The sequence below is a fragment of the Diospyros lotus genome, unplaced genomic scaffold (assembly GCF_014633365.1).
Source record: "Diospyros lotus cultivar Yz01 unplaced genomic scaffold, ASM1463336v1 tig00011203, whole genome shotgun sequence".
NCBI lineage: Eukaryota > Viridiplantae > Streptophyta > Magnoliopsida > Ericales > Ebenaceae > Diospyros > Diospyros lotus.
The window spans coordinates 53,062-78,092 of record NW_026267118.1 but is presented as its reverse complement, the minus strand read 5'-3'; the positions used below and the strand labels follow the sequence as shown (position 1 = coordinate 78,092).

The following is a 25,031-nucleotide window of genomic DNA, read 5'->3' as shown; positions in this document are numbered from 1 at the left end:
GTAGAGAAAACTATATGTGGAAATTCAGCGTTAAATTTCTAGTAAGTTGGCTCTTGATTTTTTTGTGGTATAAAGCTATACCCAGCAAGAATGGAAATGCAAATAGCAACTGAAATTTACAATTTCTCCACAAAAAAAAAAAGAATTAATTTCCAGCACGATGAAAAGGTCAATATGATACACCACCTGGTGACAGTAACAAAAATACAAAGAATGACAAACCTGAGCAACCTTACAATGCCTGCGCCACTAGCACCAATAACAGTTCAGCATATGAATCCAGCTACTTTCTGAACTCCTCCCTCCACTATGACGTAAGCGGCAACTTCGTATCAAGATCGTGATAGTTTATGGACTCGCAGCAATCATTGAGATCGGAGTCCTTTGGCAAAGCATATAAAATAGGCGAGAAATACAAGCATGCAATGTCTTGAAGAAAGCGAATTTAATTAGCTCCAGCTGGGAGCTTAGACTGATAACTGCTTGTTGGGGATGGTTTTGAAGGCGGCGTTAAACCTGGCTTTTCACCCCAACTTAGCCCACGAAGAGAAGAAGTAACTTCAACAGTGCAAGATTTAACGGGGAATTCAACCGACCTGCTCTCCAATCAGATCAAGACCAACAGCCAGAAATGCGATCCCTTGAAACAGTAGGAAGTAGAAATGAATGCCTTGGGCAGACAGCAAGCTTCTCACTGAGGCACTTAACAATATAAATGCTAGAGCAAGTTCCGTCTTGTACAAACGGTTACGCCTAGTCTTCCCAGATTTTTTGGTCATCTGTAATTTATTAAGCTCGGCAAGACCTGATTCTGAAGAGGACCTTTGGAGACTTGTACTTTCCACCAGAGGCTCAGATTCGGTTTCCATCATTGCAATTAAATCAGCTTCAGATGATCTACCTAGTTTCTTAGTAACTATCCACTCATAAGAATTTCCAAATTTGAACAGCCCTGATACCATGGCATTAAATTTCGTTACAGACATGGTATTCTCAAATAGAAGGTATGGCACAATGAATGGGAATGACCGTGGTGCTGGGAGGATATTCAACATAGACATGATCCCCGGGACATAACAAACCACCCAAGCAGGTAACTGAGCTTCGGGCAGGAACATACTCAGAGGAAGAATAATGCAGAAGAGGGTGAATGAATAGAAGGGCAGGACAAGCTTCCGCAGGAGGAAGAAAAGAAATATCATATTGGCTTTCTTGGCCAAACTCATCTGAAATGTCACATAAAGATATTAGAACCAAGTATCGAACAATCATTTAAAAGGAAAAATTGCATCACGCCATTAAGGCTACAACCTGTCAGTTACTTATTTTCAGGAATTATTTGAGATCATATTTTGGCAGTCACTTCGTTTTCATAGGATTCAGCACTCAGTTTGTTTTCACTAACCTGCCTCTCCATCAAGTCTGTTAGAACTTATAGATTTGAGCCTCAAAAGGGTTAGGTTTATTGGATGCAGTCACCTAGAAATCCGTCCATGTCTTGGCTATCATTTTATAATTTCTTCTTGCTGGGAGGAATATTTTCTAGACATTAATCTGTTCTGCCTACCCTAGGATTTTGTTCAATTATACCCCTATTTTGCATGACTATGGCCCCTCAGGCAAGGTCCCACACCCTTTTGGTTTAAAAATATGTGGCTTAGGGAGAAATGAGTTCATGGACATAGCTAGAAATTTTTGGGATCTATGTGGTTACCGGTTCTCCTAGTGTTGTCTTGTCATGACGCTTAAACTGTTAAAACAAGAGCTTAATCTGTTGACAAGCTGTTAGAGGCCATTAAAGTCCTGGATGATGAAGAAGGGAGTCAGCTTCTTATTGTACACAAAAACTCTGAAGAATTGATATTTAAAAAAAAAATAAACAAAAACAAAAGAAGAAGAAGATATTTTTCCTTTTTCTTTTTTTTTTTTAAATATAAGCCTAAACTCTCATTCTAGAAAGAAGGAAATTGGACTACAGAGTTACTTCATAAAATGGCTAATGCTAAAAAATCACTAGGCTTGGATCTCCAGGATCTTTTTACTATGAGCAAAGTGCTAGTTCTTGATAGGCCCTTCTCAAGGAAGGAAAATGTGGAGGATTTTGCAACGAAATTGAGGGTGAGCCTTCATGGAAACCGTGAGGTTACTCTTTTGTGACTAGAATGCCACATTATGGAAACAACCTTTTGGCAAAAAAAAGTAAGGCATAGACTGTAGAAATAAAATCTCTCCTGTTGCTTGCAAACAAGAGTCGCGTGTCTGATGATGCCTATTAGAAACAGTTTGAATGGTGAAAAGGCCCCATGTGCCTAATGGCTTGTCATTGGCTTTCTTCTAGCAATGATTAAGGATTTCTTTCTTCATTCTCTTCTGAAAGAGGCTGAATGCTACCTTTTTAGCGCTCATTCCTAAGAGAGTATAAGACTCAAATTCTTGTTGTTCTTGTTCTTCTTGTTGTATTCCTAAGACAGGAAAGATCTAAAGAACTTTAGCCCATCAACTTAATTGGAAGTGCTCATAAAATCTTGGCAAAAATTTTATTGAAAAGATTACAATAGCAACAATTGCAAGCCTTAATCTCCTCAAGTGGGTCAGCTAGATAAATTCTAGCTTTCCAACCATATCTATGCATGGTCATTTAAGGTCATATTCCCCATTTAACATTTTCAAACCCAGACCAAGTTCTCTTTGGTCTTTCTCAATCTCTTTTGTTACTAATTCTTCCATTCCACCCACTTGTCTCACAAGTTAATCTACTGATTTTCTTTTCACATGTCCAAATCATGTTATTGCATCTTGTGCATCTTATTTTTAATAGACTCCACTCCAACCTTATGATGTATAATTTCATTTCTAAATGGGTACAAGTACATTGGTGAAAGTGGAACCATTAAGATCAGTAAACGTGCTCTTGTTGTGATAAAAGGTAAAAAGCAATATAAAAAACTATATCTTCTGCAGAGTTCTACTATTACACATAATGCTACTATTACTACATCTTCTTTGTCAAATACTGATATCACTAAATTATGGTATATGAATCTTGGACATCTGAGTGAAATAGGTATGGCTGAGTTAAGCAGATGAGGACTTCCAAAAAGGCAGAGTACTGAAAAACCAAAGTCCTGTGAGCATTGTGTCTTTGGAAAGCAAAAAGAGTCAGATTCAACAAAGACATTCACAACACAAAAGGGACATTAGACTATGTCCATTCTGATCTCTGGGGTCTTTCCAGAGTACCCCCTAAAGGAGGTGTTAAATATATGCTAACTTTAATTAATGACTTTTCCAAAAAAGTTTGGGTATTCTTCTTGAAACAGAAGAGTGATGTTTTTGCTACCTTCAAATAGTGGAAAACTATAATTGAAAAACAAACTTAGAGACAGATAAAACATTTCTATACTAATAATGGTTAGAATTTTATTCTAATAAATTCAATTATTTCTATAGGAAAGAAGGAATTTTAAGGCATTTAATAGTTCCAAATACACCAAACAGAATGGTGTAGTCGAGTGGATGAACATAACCTTGATGTAGAAGGTACAATGCATGCTATCTAATTTTGTTTACCGAAGTCATTTTAAGTTGAGGCCGCAAACATCGCATGTTTCCTGGTTAACTAGTCCCCTCCCACTGCCATTGATAAGAAAACTCTAGAAGAGGTATGGTCTGGCACACCTACAAATTATTCTAATTTAAAAATTTTGGGATATCCTACATTTGACATGTTGATTATGGAAAATTGGAACCAAGATCTAAAAAATACGTTTTCCTTGGTTATAAATCTGGTGTGAAGGGTTAAAGGTTATGGGATCCAAAAGCATCTAAAGTTATAATTAACAGAAATATTATATTTGATGAAATTGTTATAATTTATGGTTTCTCTCCAAAAGAATCTAACCCCACAAGACAGTAGAGTTTTGATACTCAGGTAGAGCTTGAAATTGATGAAAACCCTACATCTACGTTCTTATCTTAGGTCAAGTCAAGTCCCAAGTTAAGCCCAAAAGTAAGTGTCGATCCATCACAGTATTGTATTACAAAAGATAGACCCGTAGGGAATATTAAACCCCGTCAAAGGTATGTTGAAGCAAATCTTGTTGCATATACTTTAAGTGTGGTTGAAGTTATTGACTATAGCAAGGACCCTTCTACTTATTCATAAGAAGTTAGTTGTGTTGATTTTAGGAAATGGATTATAGTAATGCAAGAAGAGATGAAATCACTACACAAAAATGGTACTTGAAAGTTAATGAAATTACCCAAGGATAAGAAAGTTGTTGAATACAAATGGGTATTTAAGAAGAAAGAAGGTACACCAAAAGTTGAAAAAGCAAGGTACAAGATAGATTAGTAGCAAAGGGGTACAATCAGATTCCAGGTGTTGACTTCATAGGTATATTTTCCCTAGTCATGAAACATAGTTCCATCCGATCATTACATGGTATTGTGGCCATTCAAGATTTTGAGCTTGAACAATTGGATGTGAAGATAACATTTCTAGATAGGGAACTTAAGGAAAATATCTATAAAAGAAGACCATGTATGTTTGTCGAATAAGTCTTTATACGGCTTGACACAATCACTTGGACTGTGGTATAAAAAGTTTGATTCCTTCATGATTAATTTCAAGAAACAGAGAGATAGGAAAATTGTATCTAAATTAAAAAGGATACATTGAGAAAGTTTTTTTTTATTGATTAAATTCAACATGCAGAAGGCTAAATAGTACACCATTGGCTATATATTTTAGACTTTCACCTAGTTTATCTCTGGAATCAGATGTTGAAATTAACAATATGTCACATATTCTACTCTAGTGCAGTGGCATGTCTTATATATGCTTTGGTTTGTATACACCCAAATTTGGCTCATGCAGTGAGTGGCAAGTAGATACATAACTAACCCTGGTAAAGAACATTGGAAAGAGGCCCAACGGATTTTGCAAGTACTGTTGATGCTTGTTTACAATTTCGAAAGACTAAATATGGAGTCATAGGTTTTGTTGATTCTGATTTCGTAGAAGATCTTGACCAAAGAAGATCACTTACTGCGTATGTTTTCACTATTAGTAGTTGTGCAATTAGTTGGAAGCTACTTTACAGTCCACCATTGCATTGTCTACCACTAAAGCTGAATATATGACAATTGCTGAGGTTGTCAAAGAAACTATTTAGCTGAAAGGGTTGATTGGTGAAATTAGTGAGAATTTTCAGGATAGTTTAGTTTATTGTGATAGCCACAGTGTCATTTTCTTACTAAAGATCAGATGTTTCACGAGAGGACAAAACACATTGATGTGAGGTATCATTTTATTCGATATATTATTGCTCGTGGTGATGTTACTGTGAGAAAAATTAGCATTTAAGATAATCTTGCAAGTATGTTAACCAAGTCATTGCCTATTGTCAAGTTTGAGCGTTGTGTGGACTTCGTAGGTATTCATTAGGGAGATTAGTTCTCTATGATTTTGCTAAAAGAAAAAATAATTATGAATGATTCCATATTTGAATTTCGTGTCGAGGTGAAGTTTGTGATAATTGTGACCTGAAATTCAAATTTAACCGTGATTGGGATTTATCTACAATTAAAGATGTATCTTTGTAGCTCATCTTCTGATCAAAATATATCTATATATGAATTAATTGCCTTTGTATATATCTATAGATGAATGTTATGTCTATAAATAGGTACCCAACACCCTAAAATTATTGTACAAATTTCATCATAATGACATTTTTTCTCTCTACTTGTGGTTTTTTCCCAATTTGGGTTTTCCACGTTAATCTTTTGTGTTTCCTTTGCGTGTTTGATGGTTTGATTGTGACAAATTTTCAATCATAAAATCTTACAAATTATGCGATAGAAAACCCTTAAAACTAAAATAGAAATTCTATCAAACAACTATAAGATCATCTCTTTTATATAGCTTTGAATATAGCTCTTTTATATAGCTTTGAATATAGGGCAGTTAAGTGCCAACATGTGTAAAATGTGAATGTAACTGAGATAAGGAAGTTAGGGTGGATGTGTGGCTATAAAAGGAAAGAATTAGAAACAACATTATATATGATAAGATTGGAGTGATGTCTATTGAAGGTAGTTAAGTTACACAACACTTAATTAAAATGGTTTACATCCAAGGGGGAGAAAAACTAATAAACAATTTGTTAAAGTGAGTTGACAAAATTAAAAAATAAAATTGTAGGAAAAGAGGAAGAAGAAGAATAGAGAAAATTTTGGTGGATATTAGATTCTTGATCTGACAAGTGAATTCTCAATCGCTTGAGAATGGCGAGAGAAAGAGAGAAGAGAGAAGAGAGAATTGAGAGAATCTGAGAGAAAGAGAGAACGAGAATTGAGAGGGAAACTAATTTTCAGATTTCATTCAATATGTGGGGTAGGCATTGATCAGTTGCTTTTATACTGATCTATGGCCTAAATGGGCGCCAAAACAGTTATCCCACCCACTTGCTTAACAACTTGCCCATTAGCATGCTAGAACATTCCTCTAGCTATGCTTATCCGTGGGCCTTTATTTACACAAGTCCTCAGCCTACTAGATCCAAGCCTACAACCTATTACATTGGTTCAACATTCAACTAACATAACAGTAGAAGACCTTAAGGGTATAATGGCCTTATAGAAAGTATGGTCATGAATATAGATAGTTGGAAATATAAAATTCATGTAGCCCACCCCACCTAGAAAGTAAGGCTTGAGATTGTTATTGTTGTGGAGTTCCATTTTCTTTGATTGTCGGGTATCTACATTTTCTCAAATTCATCCTTTTATTATTACATATATAAGTTTGTGAGTTTAACCTCATATATTAATAGACATAAGAACTTTATCCTTATCCTAAACTCTAAAGATTGAAATAATGGTGAATATTTTAACTACAGGATTTAGTAAATAGAAACTAGTCAAATGGATCTTCCATACCTTAGATCGGATTATGTCCATGAAGCACAAACGGAATAATTGCATTGGACCTGAATGCCAGCGGTATTGCTGCTTCTTGTATGCCTCATAAGACTCCGGCAGTTCACAAAGGCACTGCAATCACAGGGGAGGCAAACATCATAATATTATCAAATCTCTACTGTTAAAAGAAATGGCAAAAGTCAACACAAATCAAACCTTAACATCATTCAGATATATAAACTTCCATCCACAAAGGTGAGCACGGACAGCAACATCCATGTCTTCAACTGTAGTTCGGTCTAACCATCCACCACAGTCCTCAAGAGCCTTTGTTCTCCATACACCAGCAGTTCCATTGAAACCAAAGAAGTTGATGAACAATCCATTGACTTGTTGTTCAACCTCAAAGTGGAATGACAAGTTTATGTTCTGCAATCTTGTAAGCAAGTTCTCATCCTTATTAACAAAAGCCCACCTTGTTTGAACCAAAGCTAGATCATCATTTCCCTTCAATAGTATAGAAACAATTAGACATAGGAAGAAGGTTAGCAAGCATCTAACAGCTACCTTTCTGAATAACTAATGATCTTTCTACTAACCTAGAACACCTCCAAATAAAAAAAAGAAAAAACCTAGAACACCTAATTTTTCAAATTAACCCAAGTAAACAATGTGCATTCATGTATTCACACATGACAAAAGCTTAAGATATGCTCCAAGTGCCTGTTTGACATTGATGTGAAATTTTTGCTGTCAAGAGAATAACTTCTGTCAAAAATGCTTTAGTAAGAAAAACTTTTAAGAAAAACAGTTTAGCATTTGGCTAAATCATCTGAGAAATGCTTTTGGATTTGTTATATGTATTTGGTCAATAATTGAAAATTGGGCTTTTAACAAATAAAATTATCAGAAATTGTATTAACAACAGTGTTCATGTAGTTAATACTATTTCATAAGTGTAAGGTTTGTAAATTTAAATGTTGATTAGGGTTAATTTTATCTAAAAATAAGTTTATTTGTGCTTCAGCTTTTGCTTCACAATAGAAATTTCAAATATCTTCTTTTACTTCACAGCAAAAATTATAACTTCTGCCATCAGTAAAAGCATTTTCTAATTTTGTCCAAACACCACAAGAAACTCTCAAAAGCGCTTCTATTTTTTGAAAAAAGGAAAGAATGCTATTTCATACCAAGTCACGGCATGGCCAAACAGGCTATATAACACTTTGCTTCTGGTGACTGTGGGGGAAAAAACGATCAATGCATGCCAAGTCATCAGAAAGAGAGCATTCAAGGGAAGCAGAGATATGATGGGAAAACGATAAAAAAATACAATAAGAAAATTTCATATTACTTGGGCACCATAAAAATATTAAGTTGGTCTGCCATCTTCACATTAGTTGTAAACAAATTGTGAACCTATTAAAGAAAGCAATTTCATGTTATTTAGTTGACCTTTTATCTATGACTATGCCACTTGTCAGATTAACAATTGTCCCCCAAGATTAAGTTCAGTCATTATGAAATAGGTTCACAATGCTTATGAAGCTGCCTAACTGATGGAAGAAGTTGGCAACAACCTCTGAAGGCATAGAAGAGGTGTCCTAAGATTGGTTTTAAGGCCCAAACATTCATTGGAGATGTTTTGGATGAAGGGACACCCTTTTAACTTATTCCTAGAAGATATGTAAGATGCATCCTAAGATTTTTTGACTGCAAAATCCTGCTGTGAGAAGCCATAAAAATGACGATGATTATTTACCTTAAAACATGGAATAGTTTTCTTCAAGAAATCTGGTGTTGGTTGAAAATCTGCATCAAAGATTGCCACAAACTCATAATCTTTGACATAGTCACAACTCATTGCTGATTTTAGATTCCCTGCCTTATAGCCTGTTCGTATAAGACGATGTCTATATAATATCCGCACTCCCCTCTGTTGCCATTTCTGTACCTCTGCCTTGATGAGCGCCTGAACATCCAAATCATTAGAATCATCCAAAACTTGTACGAGCATTCTCTCCCTTGGCCAGTCCTGGATGCACACTGATGCAATTGACTGTTGGTAAACCTGTGGCAGACCCCAATTAAGGCATTTAGAATCCATGATGAAGAAACTCAGAACCATAACAAACTGCACTGAGAGGAAATCCTTACATATTTCAAAGGGGAAAAAAGTGCTCAACTAATACATAATTGGTTTTTGCCATTGCCAGGGATTAGACAAATGGACTCAGCTTCTCAATCATTTTGCTACAGAGCCAACATGTAACTAATTCAACTAAGCACTTAAAGTTAGGACAGATCCTTGATCTCTTATAAAACTAAACTAAATGAACATTCAAAAATAATTTAACACAAATACGAAGCCGATAAGTATTACTAGAACTACATTTTATATTGCACTATTAGTGGAACTCTAAGAACTATCTTCCCACTTTATGGTCTAGTAGCATATCCTATTATCCCAACTCAAGAATATTTGGCATTTGTTTTTGCTATATAGTGAGTCAATGACAACTACATAAGAACAGGAAATGTGAGCACAAAATGACATTTGTGTTATTCAGTCAAGCGGATATTTATCAGCCATGATTTAAGTGGGAAAAATCTGCATAATCTCAGGAAAGAGAAACGATCAATCTAAAGACATGGATAATTCATTCACTAACTGCGAAAAAGAAAAGGGACAAAAAAGGGATGCCTATCTTATGAGAATGGTTAGCTTCAGTTGGGGAAGGAAAGGTCTCTCCATTCCTTCGAAAACTCTACTTTCCCTTCCTCTGCACACTCCATAAACACAAGAGTTTGCACCATGCCGGTCTTGACCTCCCTGAAGGACAACACTACCAAAGAAAAACCAAAAATCTAATACTGTTGAAGGCACTATACACAAGAAACAGTCTCTGACAACTCACAACCATTCTCCATACAATGAGGAGATGATGCTCTGCAAATTCCCCAATTCTCTTGCACAGAAAGCACCACTTAATGATGATCAGTCTCCTCATCCTCAAATTATTCTACTGTGAAGATGGCTCTACACGATGTGATCCAAGTGAAGAATGTGACCCTCGGGAGGTGCTTTTGACCAACAAACCTCATCTTCCAAGGGAATGAGTTCCCTTGGTCACAAAGCACGCTATAAAATGAATGAACCCGAAAGGCTCCTTGTTTAGAAAGACATGAGTTCCATCTGTCCCCCCATTGCATTGTAAGACCCTGGTACCCTAAGAGGCTGTCAAACTTGTTGATTTTATCGAAATGCCAAGAGCAAAAGACTGCCATTACAGGGTGAATTGAAAGAATCTCCAATAAGACAAATATATCCCTACCTAGTCTAAGAAGGTTGGAAAACACCTTGCACAACAGCCTTTTATCACACGGTCAGAAATCAATTCTAAACGTGTCCCAACACAATGTCAGTTGTACTTAAAGAACTCATACTAAACATGCATAATGCATTATCAAAGGCCAGAACCATAAGGACCCCCATGATGCCTAGTTGATCATCCACCCCCTCAAAATGTAATAATTGCTCAATAGCCCTCTTCAAAAGAACAATGACGTCAGTAACTAACCTCAAAAGCCACTTTTTTCCCCTTTCAATAAGTGAATACTACCTTCTTATTTTGGAGGTATTTTTGCCCAAATTGATTTTTTTAAACTTAATTTCAAAGATTAAATAAGGGTTATCCCCAATAGTAATGATAGGTTCACGGGCTTGCAAGACAAGGGTAAGGTTGCGCAAAAAAGAACCCTCCCCCGACCCTCACAAAGCAGGGAATTCCTGCACTAGGTTCACTTTTTTTAAAGAAGACACTCTCTTTAAGTTGTGCTCTCTTGGACTTAGGAGTTTTTTCCTGATTGGAAGCAAGACTTCCAAGTTTTTTTTTTTTTTGTTTTTTTGGTAACATAGGGGTTTCAAACTTTGCTCAACTAGTCCCCTACAGATTCGTGCACACTGACCCAAAGGATGGCAGTCACAGCCCCAAGTAATAGCCTCACTTGGAGCTTCTGTAGTTTGAACCTTGGTTCAACTCAAAATTCTTCTCACTCCAATACCACTAGAGCTTTCCCTTGGGATTAAGACTTCCAAGTTTGGAAAAGGTATTTGATGTTTTGTTCCGGAAACATTAATCAAAATTCAAGGGTGAAAATTTGTTAGAGAAATATGTTTCCTCAGCATAAAATCTTGGATAGTTACTTGTTTTTCAAGAACCAAAACAATGGGCATAGTTCAAAGTCTCAAACTGGACATTGCTATCATAAACAGTTAGCGTTTTACATAGAGGCAGATAATTTAGTTTCCCTTGCATGGAATCAGGAAGGTAAAATTAGAGTTTAATACCTTTTTTTTTTTTCTAAAACAATATTAATGCATCATACCAAACTGTTTGCATTAACCTACCAAAATTTTTAAGTTTCCTACAAGGATCAACTTGAGCATAAGGCAAAGTTAAAATGGTGACTACCAAAGACGGGGTCACCCACAAACAACTTACCCTCAAATCCTGTCATAAACAAACATTGCTTAAAAACTAACGAGCAACCACAAAAATGAAGGAAAATAAGCTAAAAATTTAGTAAAATTGCAGCCAAGATTACTGTAGTCTACAGCTAATGAGTTAAAAGTTAAAACTATAGTAAGCACAGCAAGCAGGGATTAGAAACCTACATCTTCTTACCTCCTTCTCATTACACATCGGGATCTGCACCAACACCATTGGATAATCCTCCAAATGCACGTTCTCCAAATCCTGCGTATACTCCATTTGCGCAACGGGCTTCAATCCTCGAATTTTGATCCAGAAACATCCAAGCACCATTAGCACTCGATCCAGCGATTGAACCAAGAATAGGACAACGCAGACATTGGTCAAAGTCTGCAGCACCGGGGCCAAATAGTTAGTCCTGACCTGGAGCCAATTGGCGTAAACAATCTCGACAAGATCCACGAGCTCGGCGGAAGAAGACCTGACAGTGGGCGGAGTAAAATGCCAGCCCTTGAAGTAAGCAACGAGCTCGAGCAGCAGGAGGAGAAGGACTAGGGCCAAGAAGGCCTTGATAGGGCGGTAGAGGCGAGGGGAGGGGGTCTCGGAGGGGGTGACGGAGGAGGTGAGGCGACGGTTGGCGGTTCGGAGGAGGGAGAGGAAGGCATGGGAGAAGTAGGCGAAGTAATGGGCGAATTGGTGGAAGCGCAAGAGGCAGACCCAAGAGAGTTGGCGGACGGTGCGAGCGCGGTGGTCCTTGTCGACGACGAGGGGATCGGCGCCGCGGATGTCGAGGATAAGGCGGTGGTGAGGGTTATGATCAATAGATTGGTCGAGGAGGAAAAGGTGGTGGTTGGGGTCCTCTCTCTGCTTGTTCCACCATTCCTGAAATTCATAGTTTGGAGGGCGAGACATAAATAGAAGAGAGACAGGAGGAGGAGGAGGAGGAGATGCGTCGTGATGGTGGGTAGAGATAGATTAGATAAGATAGATGGAGATGGAGATGAAGATGGAAGGATGGATGGGATGTAGTTTCTCTCACTCTCTGTTTTGTGACTCTGTCCGGCGGTCGTGTCTGGGATTGATGTGCATGTGTGTTGTTTTGTTGGGGTGGGCGTTGGGGGTTGTCAATGAATCATCGTCATCATGGTGGTGGTGGTGGTGGTAGAGTGATCCGGAGAGGTGGAGGGAGGGGAACAATGCGGAAGCGCCACCCGAATTAGCGGAGGAGGAGGAAGGGGGGGGGGGGGGGGGGGGGGGGTTGCGAATGCCCATACACTGCAAGAGGGAGAGGAGGAGCAAGCCATGTGCGCAAATGCTAAGGTTTTCTTTTTCCCCATCACGCCAGAGAGAGAGAGAGAGAGAGTCCTGCCCACGCGCGAGCACAGGCAGCTCATGACGGGGGGCGGGGATTCGCGTGTGTGTGTAGCAGAAAGCGCGTTAACGGGGGTGCATCCTTTTCCATCACCGGGCTGGCTAGGGGAGGGAGGGTAGAGAATTGAACTTTTAAGGGAAACTGGGGAAGGGAGGGATGCAACGGCAACGGCAACGGCGTCAGCGTCAACGTCCAACTAGCATTTCCATTTGCACACAGTGTCGAGGCCCAAAGCCCGCTTGCTTGTACTTGTCCAAGCCCATTTCCAACTAACACAAAAGCCCATTTTACACCAGACAAAGAGTCAAAGACAGATCACTACCTCCATTGCATTTCTACCGCTCATATGCAGCCCATCTTTTACGCTGCCAATGAAATAAACCCAAACAAACATTACTGTTACCCGTGTATGTTGTTCAACGCGAGAGTGTGGAGGGAGTGGAGTCCATGCCCCTTTTCTAATTTTGTTCGCATTGAGTAATATAATAAGTATTTATAGATTACTTCCTTTAATTTGTATCATCTCTATTTTACATTTGAACAAAATGAAGGGAAACTTATTTTAAAATATTAATTTTTTTATATTAAAAATAAACTTTTTGGACAAGAAAAAAGTGAAAAAAGAATAAAATTGATATGTATCTATCAATATTTTATGATGCTTAAAAAAGATAAGATATATATTTATATATCCAAATATATTACATTTTTATGTAGCTTTTTTTAAAAAAACATACAGGGTAAATTGACCTTTCACTATTTAAAATTTATTTATTTAACTCAAACACCCTTTAAATTCTAAAATTAGTTTAGTTAGTCCTTCAATTTTCTAAAAGTTAGCCACGGCACTCTCTTCATTATTGACAGCGATCATGCATTCTCTAAATTTTGAATCTTTGACCTATACATTGTCTAAATTTTTATTTTTTACCAAATTAATTCTTAAATTTTTCTAAAAGACCAAAACTAATTTAACGAAAAATAAAAACTTAAGGGGTGTTCAAGTCAGACATTCAAGGGATATATGGTTAATTTATTTAATATTATTAATAATAGATAGAGGGTAGCAACTAATTTTAAAAAATTTAAAAATTAGTTGATTTAATTTTAACATATTCTATAAGCATTATTATTATTTTCTACCTCACTATATAGTAAAATTAGTCATTTTTAAACAATTTATGGTACACTCAATTGTACCAAACACGTGGGACAAATGTTAATTATGGCATGCTCTTAGGTCCAGTTAATAAATGTTCATAGGATGCCCAGTTTGAACATCAAATTTTCTTCTTCGTGTTCATGCAAAAATACAATATGCATGATTAGGGTAATACATAAATCATAATCCGGACAAAAAGTGTCATAATGTTGGTTGGTGAGAGCAGACTTCAATCTCGCTAATTATAAACGGTCCAAAAACATATATATATATATATATAGAGAGAGAGAGAGAGAGAGAGAGAGAGAGAGAGAGAGAGATACAGTAACGGAGGAAAAATTAATTATTGGTGTGGGGGGCGGGGGGGGGGGGGGGTGTTTAAGTACTCGCTAGCTAGCTACGTTAATAACTAATTGATGATACGTACGTAGCTTGAATTGAAGAGTTAAATTGTCATAATTGTTAATTGGTTTGGTGTTAGTAGCATTGGGCCTAATTTCTTGCAAATTACTTTATTAACAAATTAATTTAATGTGCAGAAACATATGGTTACAGTCATTAAATTGCCAATAAGGTGACAAAGACGAAGTAGCCCACATCCCCTCCCTTAGAGAAAATTAATATTTAATGTCACCACAGAATCCAATAACAATTTGATCATGTGCATATGTTATATTATATGATGAATAAAATTAGTGAGAATAATTAGGGCTAAATCCTGGTTTTAAATCATGGCCAATATGCTTCAATACTGCAGTCATTACAAAGGTATTGAATGGGAATTATGCACGGACAAGATTTTGTTCCCTATATACAGTAATATACTTGTGTTTGCTGAAATCTTCACTCTCACTTCTTTTGCCATATGTTTTGATTACCGTTGTATATAGCTTAATGTCAAGCATATACTTTGGTTTTAAGCATATACTCTGTATTTTTAAACTAATTTAATTTTTGTGTAAAAAAAAAAGATAAAATGAGATGACAAAATACACGTTACACTCTATTCATGTTAAAATACATGAGTTAAATTAACTCGAAAATACAAATCTAAAATCTAAATAATAAAAAGTTTGAGTTGCTATATGAAGAAAATGTCAAAGTATTGAATGCGCTCTCTCTCTTTGGAGACGTCTTTTTTGCAAGGGTCTTCCTCACTCAATTTCATAATCTTTTATAGAAAAAATAAATCTGAGTCTGATCCACAATAAGTGCACAATAAGTGAATTTGAATCCAGACTATTCACCATTCCCAACAACCCAACTCTCACTCTATTTTGTATATTGGAATATTCCAATTTTCCCACTCATTACTAATTTCTCTCAAAACATAACCTAAGTAACTATATACGATCAAGGCAACCGGAGTAAGTTTCCATCAAAATTAAGATACATTAATTGGCATGAGTTGTCAGGCTTTGTTTGGGTTGGGATAAATGATTGAAAATGAGTTAAATCATATGGAAATTCAGGTGTGATAATGAATTGTGGAAGACATTAATTCGTTATATTATATTAAAAAAAATGAATGAATTATATATGTTATGAGATGTGAGATACGAAAAGGCCAAATTTTAGTTGAGCTGAGGGAGAGAGAAAAAGAGCATTGAAATGCATAATATAATATATGCAGAACAGAAGCAGCAAACCCGGCGGCTGCTACAGTTTGAGTTGGATAGAATGAGTTAAGTGCATGGTTGTTGAATCAAATGATGGTGGCAATGGCCCTTCAACAAATTATTAATTTTAATTATAAAGCTAGGAATAAAGAAATAAGAAAAGAAAACCCAACGTACCCAACCCCCCTTAACATTAATCATTATTTAATATCGATCTTACCCTACTACCAGTACCAGCTGCTCCTTAATTATTCTTACTATCGCCCCGCCAGCAGTGCTTTTTATTTTCATTTCAGTTTTGTCGACGTTGTGTTATCTCAGCATTTTAGTAACTTAATTTGCTCGTTTATATATATAGTTTTAAAAGTAGTTTTCTAATTAATTTTTCAAGTTAGTTGGGTGATTTAACTAACTTTTGAAAGCTAATTTTTTAAACAACAATTATTCCAAGTATTAATATATATCGTTTTTAATTACTATATATGAAAATAAACTTATATATTTGAGTAATTTTATATATTATTATAATTATCAATTTTAAAAACAAGGAAAGAGAACAGAAAAGTCACAACCATGCTAAGCAGCCTGGATAGGCATAGGCATGCATGCACCACTTTTCGTATAAAGAAGAACCTAATTGTGTATAGGGCACCTATACATGTATGGTGCATGTTTACTTTTCTTTCTTTCTTTCTTTCTTTCTTTTTCTATTTCAATGTACATACTTGCCACCCACAAAATCTTTTAAGCAAAAAATTGTTGCCGACACAGTCAATAGCTAACATTTGTAGCATAGGATGACTGTGTTATTGAGGAAAACAGCAAAATAGATTATTAAAGGTGATTAATTGAGCAGTGTTCCAAGTAATCATGATCATTGAGCTGGTAGCTATGCACCCCTATTCTCTTGCATCTTTTATAAACCCCCCCCACCAACACACTGTGTGTGTGTATATATATAAATGCTTTGAACAGGGACACCCATTTTTTGACATATAATTAAATAATCTAACGAGTTTTCCCAGTTGCAACCCACATTCTTTAGATGCCTGGAATATGTAAAAGAAAAAGAGAAAGCAAATGAGATGAGATGAGCTACCCAACTAGGGTAACGCAGATATAACCCTTTTAAATGAATAAATAAATAAACATTCCAAGCCAGAGATGCTCCACTGTAAGTATTATGCAACATTGAAGTTACTTTATAAAATTAAAGATTTAATTATTATTATTATTATTAATTAAGTTGATATATATCATATGTAATGTCCTTCCTATATTTTTTAAGTTACAGTCTGGGCATAATTTCAATCACAGAGCATTCATTGTTTGTGGGCGTGAGCAATCTTCACCGTGAAGGATCTTTAATTCCTTGTACATGCTACTGGTCACTCAGATGAGCTGTGCTTTCATGGACGGTTTGTGATTAGTTGGATTTAAAATCCATAATTACTAGTTTCCTTTGACAAACTGGAACCAAATTAAAATGAATTAAGAAAGAGGAGGATGAATGCCCCCACGGGCGTAGCACGGATGGCAGTCAAGTAACAGATTGCAGACAAAAATGCAGGTTCGAGTCATGACAGTTGCAGTATGAGAGTTTCATTCTCCTATGAGGTGGCTTCTTGTGGGCACTATGCACTGTGTCTCCTACCTGATACACCACCGTATATCATGATTAACGCCTCTCGCATGCGCGAGACAATATGTGAAGCTCTTAAGGCGAGGAAATTCACCTTTTGTAGGCAAAAGATAAACACGGCCATTGGCCACGTTTTGTGATATGATTGGCCTCTTTCTTATTTATTTATTTTGGCCTTTCCTGACAAGGCTGTCTGTGTCACCTAATCCCTTCATGTATTAAAAATCTGATGGTTTTTAACTCTTGTATGCAAAATATCATTTCGAAAGAATCTTTCTGATAATTTAAATTAGGCTAAAACGAAGCAGGGCCAATAATACAAGTATGAATAAGATAAGAAGAAAGCTGCAAGGGAGAAATCTTTTGTTAAACCCTAGAAACTGGATTTTTACTAACCACCTCTTGTGAAATGATTAATCAAAATTTTTAAGGGCATCTTTTGATGGCAGAGCTCCACTACACAGCCTTTCCTTATTCACAATAATATTTTATAAAAGGTTGATGGAGACATTAAAGCCACAGATCCAATGGGTCTAGTCAGAATCTCACCACTGCCAACCTGGGATTCTTTTGATGTTCATATATTTAACTCTTTTTTATTTCTTTGTTTTGTTTTGTTTTTGCTTAAGTTTATACTAATCAAATGAATTATATCATTGATTGGCATCTTCTGGGGGGGCACAGTGAAAAGAGAGCAGAAGCTTCCATCTCTGGCCAATCTGTGACAGTAACAGGAGCCCAGGAATTGCCAGAAATTGTGGTTGACTGAGTACTCCAGCTAGCTCAAACCAAAGTGTTCATCATAATTGAATTCAGGTTGGACTTTTAACAGAGAGGGGGGAGCCCACTAGCACAACACAACACTGCTAGCTGTTTACAGCATTATCCCGCTTAGGTACGCTATTAACAGAGCACAAGTATATATGACAATATTTTTTTATGGTAAACGTTTATGAGTGGTGAAGGAGATCACGATAAATCTTGTTGAAACTGATATATGTGCGTGTGCGCGCGCGTGTGATGATTTCAATCATCCGCAGTAGTACGACAAATGTGGAATTGGTTGGAAAAAGAAATGAAGCTACTGAAATTTTTCCTCCCTCCTTCCTACTAACAAATATGTATCTTACATGTGGCTGGCTCCCAATGCCATATATAACTACTATTCATCATAAAAAACAGATCACTTGGTTAAGGAATTGGCATTGGATGCTGTAACAAACCAGCCTCCTCCTCCCCCCCCCCCCCCCCAAAAAAAAAAAAGGAAGCCCCAATGCCTGATTAAGAGAAAATGATCAATTGTAAGAGGAAAAAAAAGGTGCCGTGCCGTGCGTCGTCTTGATTCGATCGAGCTGATCAGATTAATGAATTTCTCTCCTTCCTATGTACAGCAGCCTTCCTTTTTCTTCTGGGCCGCAAGGGTTATCACTGTTCAATCTTCATATGAGAATCAGATGTCGAGGTTCCCATTCTGGCCAAACCCCATCTGAACAATGCTTTGCAGGTCGTCTTCACACAAAGCTGGAAACTGTATTAATAATTTCGAGCAAGCTGAATTAGACGACCAAAAATTTTCCCTGGCCAATGCTTCCTCTCAATATTAATTGTTTTTAGAAATTACGTACAGGAATATTTTGGTTAAATACCTGGCCAAATTCTTCAGCCAGAGGTAATTGAGTGCAAATGTTTCGGCCTATAGGGGTGTTTATAGGGTTCACCGAGGATTGTGTCAATGCCCCATTGGTGCGAGCTTGTGGAATTTCCTGGCTCTGCTGTTGTCCAAAGAAAGGAGATGATTTTATTGGATGAGGAGGAGGAGGAGGAGGGGTCTGAAATACCTGCAATACAAAATCCGTAGGCCCAGAAAGACCAATTAATTAGGAAAATCACAGCAGGGACGGAGGGTAGATACAAGAATGCAACCGCAACTATACACACACACATATATATATATGCCTAATTATATATCCTTTACTTACATCCTTCAAGAAAAGACTGTCCAAGTTATAATCCAATCTTGGATTCACGGAAGCTAACTTCATTGATAGAAACTGCATCGAACAAAATTAGTGCCGGCTTGTCAAACAATGGAACTCAATTATGGAAGATAATAATAAAAATTTAGTCCTAATTTACCTCAACTTGACGCTGCAATGATTGCACGTAGTTTATTATTTCATCAAGCATAAGTGCTTTTCCAGTCACCTACAATTAGATTAGCAATGCCAAGTTAGATATAATATGTTCACCATTCTTCCTGGAAACATTTCAGCTCACCTTGTTGCATCCTGGAACAAGATCTTGGAGAAGCTTCATTCGTTCACTGATCTTCTCCCGTCTAACCTGGCCGTATAGAGATAGATATGCGGGCAAAGCGTTAATATGCTAACTAGACCCTGTGAAGCCGAAGAAAATTAATTTGAACTGGGATATAATTCCTACTCTTTCTGCAAGGCTATGGCTATCGGTAGCCTGGCCCCTTCTTGCTCTGACATGAATGTAGTCCTTTGGAGGCTCAGGAGCCCTTGGGTTTGCATTTACTTGATTTTGATCCTTATCCCCTGCTCCGTCAGCCAACCCTTTCGTTTCTTCCTCTGTATTTCCACAGCCATTTTCGTTCCTATTACCTCCAGTAGATTTGCATCGCTTTGAATTCGGGTTATCTTCTGTCCCTGCTACCTGGAGCAGAACAGAGTTTGTGGAATTCTCAACTGAATGAAAAAAGAAACAAATAAAATTTGGCTTTTCAGCTGAGTCTGCTTGGCAATTGAAATGAATATACCTTTGCGTCATTAGTACGCTGGGCTGTAGCAATCTCCTTGGATTTTCCTCTGGAAACTGCTTTCCTCTTCCTGTGATTCGAATCACTTGGAGTTGTTAACCCGGTTTCACCGTTTGCGTTTTGCTGAGAAACAGGGGACCCCTGATTGGAACTGCTGGGGAATTCATCGGCTAATTTACCACCGAATTTTGTGTCTGAACAATTAGTTGACCGGAACATTTCCGTTTGGGTCTGTGCAAAAGTCTTGTTTTGTTGAGTAGCCATCGGAGATCCGGATGCCCTGAGAGAAGGACTACTTGAAACTCTAGCCAGCTTGGCGCTGCCCAGGGGTGGACTAGATCTGTATTGCAATTCAGTGTTGTTGTTGTTGTTGTTGTTCAATCCCAATTGGGTCATGCGGCCATTGAAACTGTTGCTTCCGAGGGAGGAGAACTTGGCTGCCCTCTCGGCAAACCCGGGATCGCCTGAAAGTGCTGGCAGATTGGGGGACATCGGATTGCCCAAGTTTTCTTTCAGAAAAGCGCAAGAAGGGTCCATAATCGGGGGCAAATGTAGCTGCTTAGAGGGTGAACTCAAACGCGAATTGTTGGCCAGCAAGGGAGGGGGAGGAGGAGAGATGTCGGCGTAGTTGCAAATGTCGCCGAGCTTTCCAATTAGCTCCCGGATTGCTAAGCTGTTAGTGGAAGCTGGGGTAGAGGAGACCATGGGGCTGAGGGTAGAGTCGAAGTGGTGCCGTGATTTGTCGTCCCAGTTGCAGCTGTTGTTGAAGAAAGAAGCGGCAGAGGATTGGCCCGACGAGCAATTCAGGTGCGGGGCTGAGTCCCAAGTGGGAATTATAGCAGTAGTAGGCGCAGGCTCCATGTGGAATGGGGGTGGAAATGGAATGCCATCATTGATGAAGTAGCCTTTCTCCATGGTGGAACTGGTGGAAAAAGGGGGGGCAAACGAGAATGACAATGAATTTTTGAAGCTGTTGGTGGATGAAGAAGAAGAAGAAGAAGAAAGAAGAAGCAGAGGACAAGAAGTATAGTCAGTGGGTGGGGGAAAGGTTCAGCTCAATCAATATGATTGATGATGGCATTTTGATGGTGGGGGCTGGGGTGCCAGTGGTTAGCGAGGGGGAGATTGCGTTGGGTGCTGAAAAAGCAAAATCAATCAAATGCAGAGGAGGAGGAGGGGGAAGAAGAAGAAGAAGAAGAAGAAGGGGGAGAGGCTTCGGGTTGGGTTGTGTCAAGTTATATAGCCAAACAAGAAACGGCTGGTTTGACTTTTTTTTTTTTTTTATGTTTTCTTCCTTTGTGGATGCCATTACTTTTGTCTTTCTATCTATCAGCTATGTTACTTTTTATCTCTCTCTCTCTCTCTCTCCTTCTGTCCGTAAAAAGCGGGAGGGAGAGAAAGGGTGGGGTAATGCCGGGCCTTGAACGTCAAAGCACCAAAATGTCCTTTCCCCTCTCTTGAAATTACCATCAACCGAACTCCTAGGCTCAGCTCACCGCAGCAGTCTGGACTCTTTTTTTTTTTTTGAAATTTGGGTTTTATTTTTCAACATGCTATCTATGTGCCATAAAAGAAAGAAAGAAAGAAACAATGTTACCAAAAAGTTAATTTCCAAATTAATTTTTTTAACAGAATTAATTTCACTGTTTTCAGTTAATAATATTAAAAGGGTCTCATAATATGATTAGCCTGGAAGGAAGGGGCGAGTCTCCTTGGATGAAAGTCAAAAGTAAATAATAAATTAGGAATTTATTTTGTCTTAGAGATGGAGCAGAGGGAGGCGGTTAATTTTGAATTAAACTTTGTTGTTTTCTTGCGATGAAAGAAAGCATAAAAATGAATAATAAAACCCATAAAGAAGAGAATATAATGGAATTTACAAGCTACAAAAGGATTTTTTTTTTTTTTCAAAGTGATGGGCTTGGTTGGGCTTGGAGCAGGTCAATCATTGCATTAAATTTCCAGCCCTCTCCGGTTAAACCGGTTTCTGTCGGATTCCCATAAGAAATTCGATTGACTCCCCCCTCCCTTCTTGCCAGTTGCCTGCCTGCCTGCCTCATCCCTCAACTCAACCTCCACTACTTCTAATTAATTAGTTCTAAGCATCTTAATAATTATACTATTGTTATTCTTATTATCATTATTATTGTAATCTATTAACAACGTACGTTCATCATACTATTGCCTTCCTGGAATGTTGTATATGCACACCATATATTGCTTGCTTCAATTGCCCGTGGCATGTGTCCTAGACATTGCCATTGTTTTTAACTTCCAAGCCCCAAAAGACTCCACAACCCACAAGAAGATTTTGCAACCAAGGGTCTTTATTTGACCTTAGCTTTTCTTCTTCTTCTTCTTTTTTGAAGTTGAAAAATGACATTAAGATTAGAATTAATGGGTTTATTTGAACATTCAGCAAAAAATAAAAAATGAAAAAAGAAAAAGTGATTTGAAATATAAGTAGTGTCATTAGCTAGAATGATTTTGAACTCAAATCTAAATATTTTCTACAATTAATAATTTAATTATTTGAATAAACAAATTTCAAATTCGCAAAATTATTTATTTATTAATTTTTTGTTGATTTTGCATTCAGAAAGATTTAATTTTACTATCTTATACACTTGTATAGAATTACCATTGTGATTGAACATCAGTTACTTGAGCCACATATTATATATGACGTCCGATCGAGAAGTTCAAATTTTACAAAATTTTCACCTGAGTTACGTTGGAAAAATTATCATTGCAATAAAATTTATTTGGTAGGCAATTGAAGTTGAAAGTTACCAACATGATATTTCCAAAGATGCGTGAGTAACCACTGTGACGAAAAATGATTTATAAAAAATCTTATTTGGATTCTCCCATCATATGGGCAGGATTCATCATTTAACAATTCTCTATCTCTACTACGTACGTCCTGTGTAAGAAATGGCCAAACACGGTCAATTGGGAAGTGGGAACAGGAAAAGGATGAGTTTGCTATTGCTAGGAAATACATATATATATATATATATGGTACTGCTATTACAATCTCTGCAACACAGAATAAAAGAAAACTACTGGGATATATTAACTTTTAGGAGTGTTTTCCAATGGCTAACACTAGCATGCATGTCTAGTCTTCAATTGCTATTTTTCAAGAAAACATATGCCAACGTGCATTGTTAGGACCCCTGAACCGCATGCATGGTCATTCCTTTTTTGAGAATTTCCAACCAGTAACCAGATGTATTCGACATATAAAATTGTCGTCAAATGCAATTCAAGAAGAAGAAGTAGAAGAAGAAGAAGAAGAAAGAAGAAAGAAGATATTTGCGGGATGCATTCCCGTTTTAGAAAGAAAGAAAATTTATAATAACAAGTGCGGCCGTTTCATTTTTCTTCTATTTCTAACTAATTAAATCCATTAATAATAAAGCAATTAATGTAGCTAGTGAGGGGGCTGGAAGACAGTTGCAGGCATGGTAGGTAGCCTGTGATTTCAAATCATGAGCAATTAGTCGAACCCACTACCGCTTCTTATCAGATATGATTTCAATATATAAAATGACAAATAGCTAGGTAGAAATAAATCCAAGTACCGGTAACTACACCTCCGAACCCGAACCTTTCCTTATTGTCGTTCTCCTAATAAACTTGGGCAAATCTCTGACCTAGTTAATTAGGCATTGGAGAATTTATCCTTGTACATAACTTAATTAGGGGGTACCTTTCTATTATTCTTGCTAACAATCACTTTTACCATCAAGATGCAACTTAAGACATTGCATTTCTATCATCCAAATCTACTAGTAGATTTGAGGAGCAACAATAGAAATATTTTGCATATTGCCACCCAATTACATAAGAACATGAAGTAGTCAGTTGCAAAATGGATATTTATCACAATTAAGTTCACTAAACCTAGCTAGCAATATTAATTAATGCAGTAATTGCATGAGGTCTGAATTAGGAAGATAGATATTCACGCATGCACGATTAATCGATCGTACGTCTCCCTATATATCAATTTGCAGGCAATATATAACATACACGTAGGTATATCCATGGCCATGCAAATTGCAAAACTTGTGCAGACGCATTAATTCATACAGCTTATTAATATTAATAATATATATATATGCCAACTGCGTGCTTTTGGACTCAACCCAGTCGTCCAAATACTGAATTCAAAGATCTACACAGTATATGTGCATGCATGGCTCTGACATTGCAATAATATTGCTTAGATATATATGTATTATTGCACTAAGCTTTGCCTCCTCTCTCTCTCTCTCTCTCTCTCTCTCTCTCTCTCTCGCTATATTTATATCATCATCATCAGAACTAGTTTGACAACCCTCACCAATTTATGCTCCTATATTGATATATACTTGAGTCTTGACATGACAATATATGTAATATTTGCAACAAATATATAACTAAACTGTATATGATCGATCGCTGCACTCTCTCTCTCTCTCTCTCTATATATATATATATATTTATTTATATGATAATTCGTGGTGTATATATCTGCGCATTAATATGGCCAAAATCTAACCACTACCCTTCAGGCAAATCTACCGACGACTTGTCTCTCTTTCAGACACAGACAAAGACATGACTGTTCAATCAGGTTCGGTATTTTTTTCTAACTCTTCTGATTTTGGTGTCCCAATGGAGCAACTTTAAAGATTCGAACTAAAATGTGGAAGCAATTAATGTTATAAGACTCAGTGTCCCAATTCAACCAAAATAACAAATTAAAACGTGCTCAAATTTAATTTGCAGGCCATACTAGAATACATACATATATATATATATACACACCTAGCTACTCCAATTTCATGTCGACGACTCCATTCAAAATTTCAGGTAATTACATTTGTTTCGACGTGTGGAAACAATCACCTACTAATTAGCTAGCTAGCTAGCTAATTAATTATATGGTAATTAACCGTTGTTTAATTAGCAGGATCTTGGCTCTACTAAATATATATATAATTAATTAGTTAGTACTAACATTTTGGGCGGATGATC

General features: G+C 37.1%; 2 protein-coding genes across 3 annotated transcripts; both read right to left on the bottom strand.

Annotated features, from left to right (window-relative positions):
- Positions 1-131: 131 nt before the first annotated feature.
- LOC127793506 (probable xyloglucan glycosyltransferase 6) lies at positions 132-12,884 on the bottom strand. 2 transcript variants are annotated; one of them, XM_052324255.1, is made up of 6 exons: positions 11,905-12,020; positions 11,616-11,813; positions 8,690-8,998; positions 7,144-7,434; positions 6,946-7,059; positions 132-1,226 (listed from the first exon to the last, which is right to left on the bottom strand). In XM_052324255.1, exons 2-6 carry the CDS (start codon positions 11,754-11,756, stop codon positions 588-590), a joined length of 1,494 nt encoding a protein of 497 aa, XP_052180215.1. In that variant the 5' UTR covers positions 11,757-11,813; positions 11,905-12,020; the 3' UTR covers positions 132-587. The 2 variants fall into 2 exon arrangements, with proteins under 2 accessions (XP_052180215.1, XP_052180214.1); XM_052324254.1 differs by having other exon boundaries at positions 11,616-12,884.
- A 5,288-nt stretch (positions 12,885-18,172) lies between these two features.
- LOC127793505 (transcription factor bHLH62-like) lies at positions 18,173-21,201 on the bottom strand. Its single transcript, XM_052324253.1, has 7 exons — positions 20,001-21,201; positions 19,661-19,897; positions 19,496-19,561; positions 19,355-19,423; positions 19,198-19,269; positions 18,865-19,056; positions 18,173-18,746 (listed from the first exon to the last, which is right to left on the bottom strand). The coding sequence occupies exons 1-7, from the start codon at positions 20,913-20,915 to the stop codon at positions 18,669-18,671; spliced, it is 1,629 nt and encodes a 542-aa protein (XP_052180213.1). The 5' UTR covers positions 20,916-21,201; the 3' UTR covers positions 18,173-18,668.
- Positions 21,202-25,031: the final 3,830 nt, after the last annotated feature.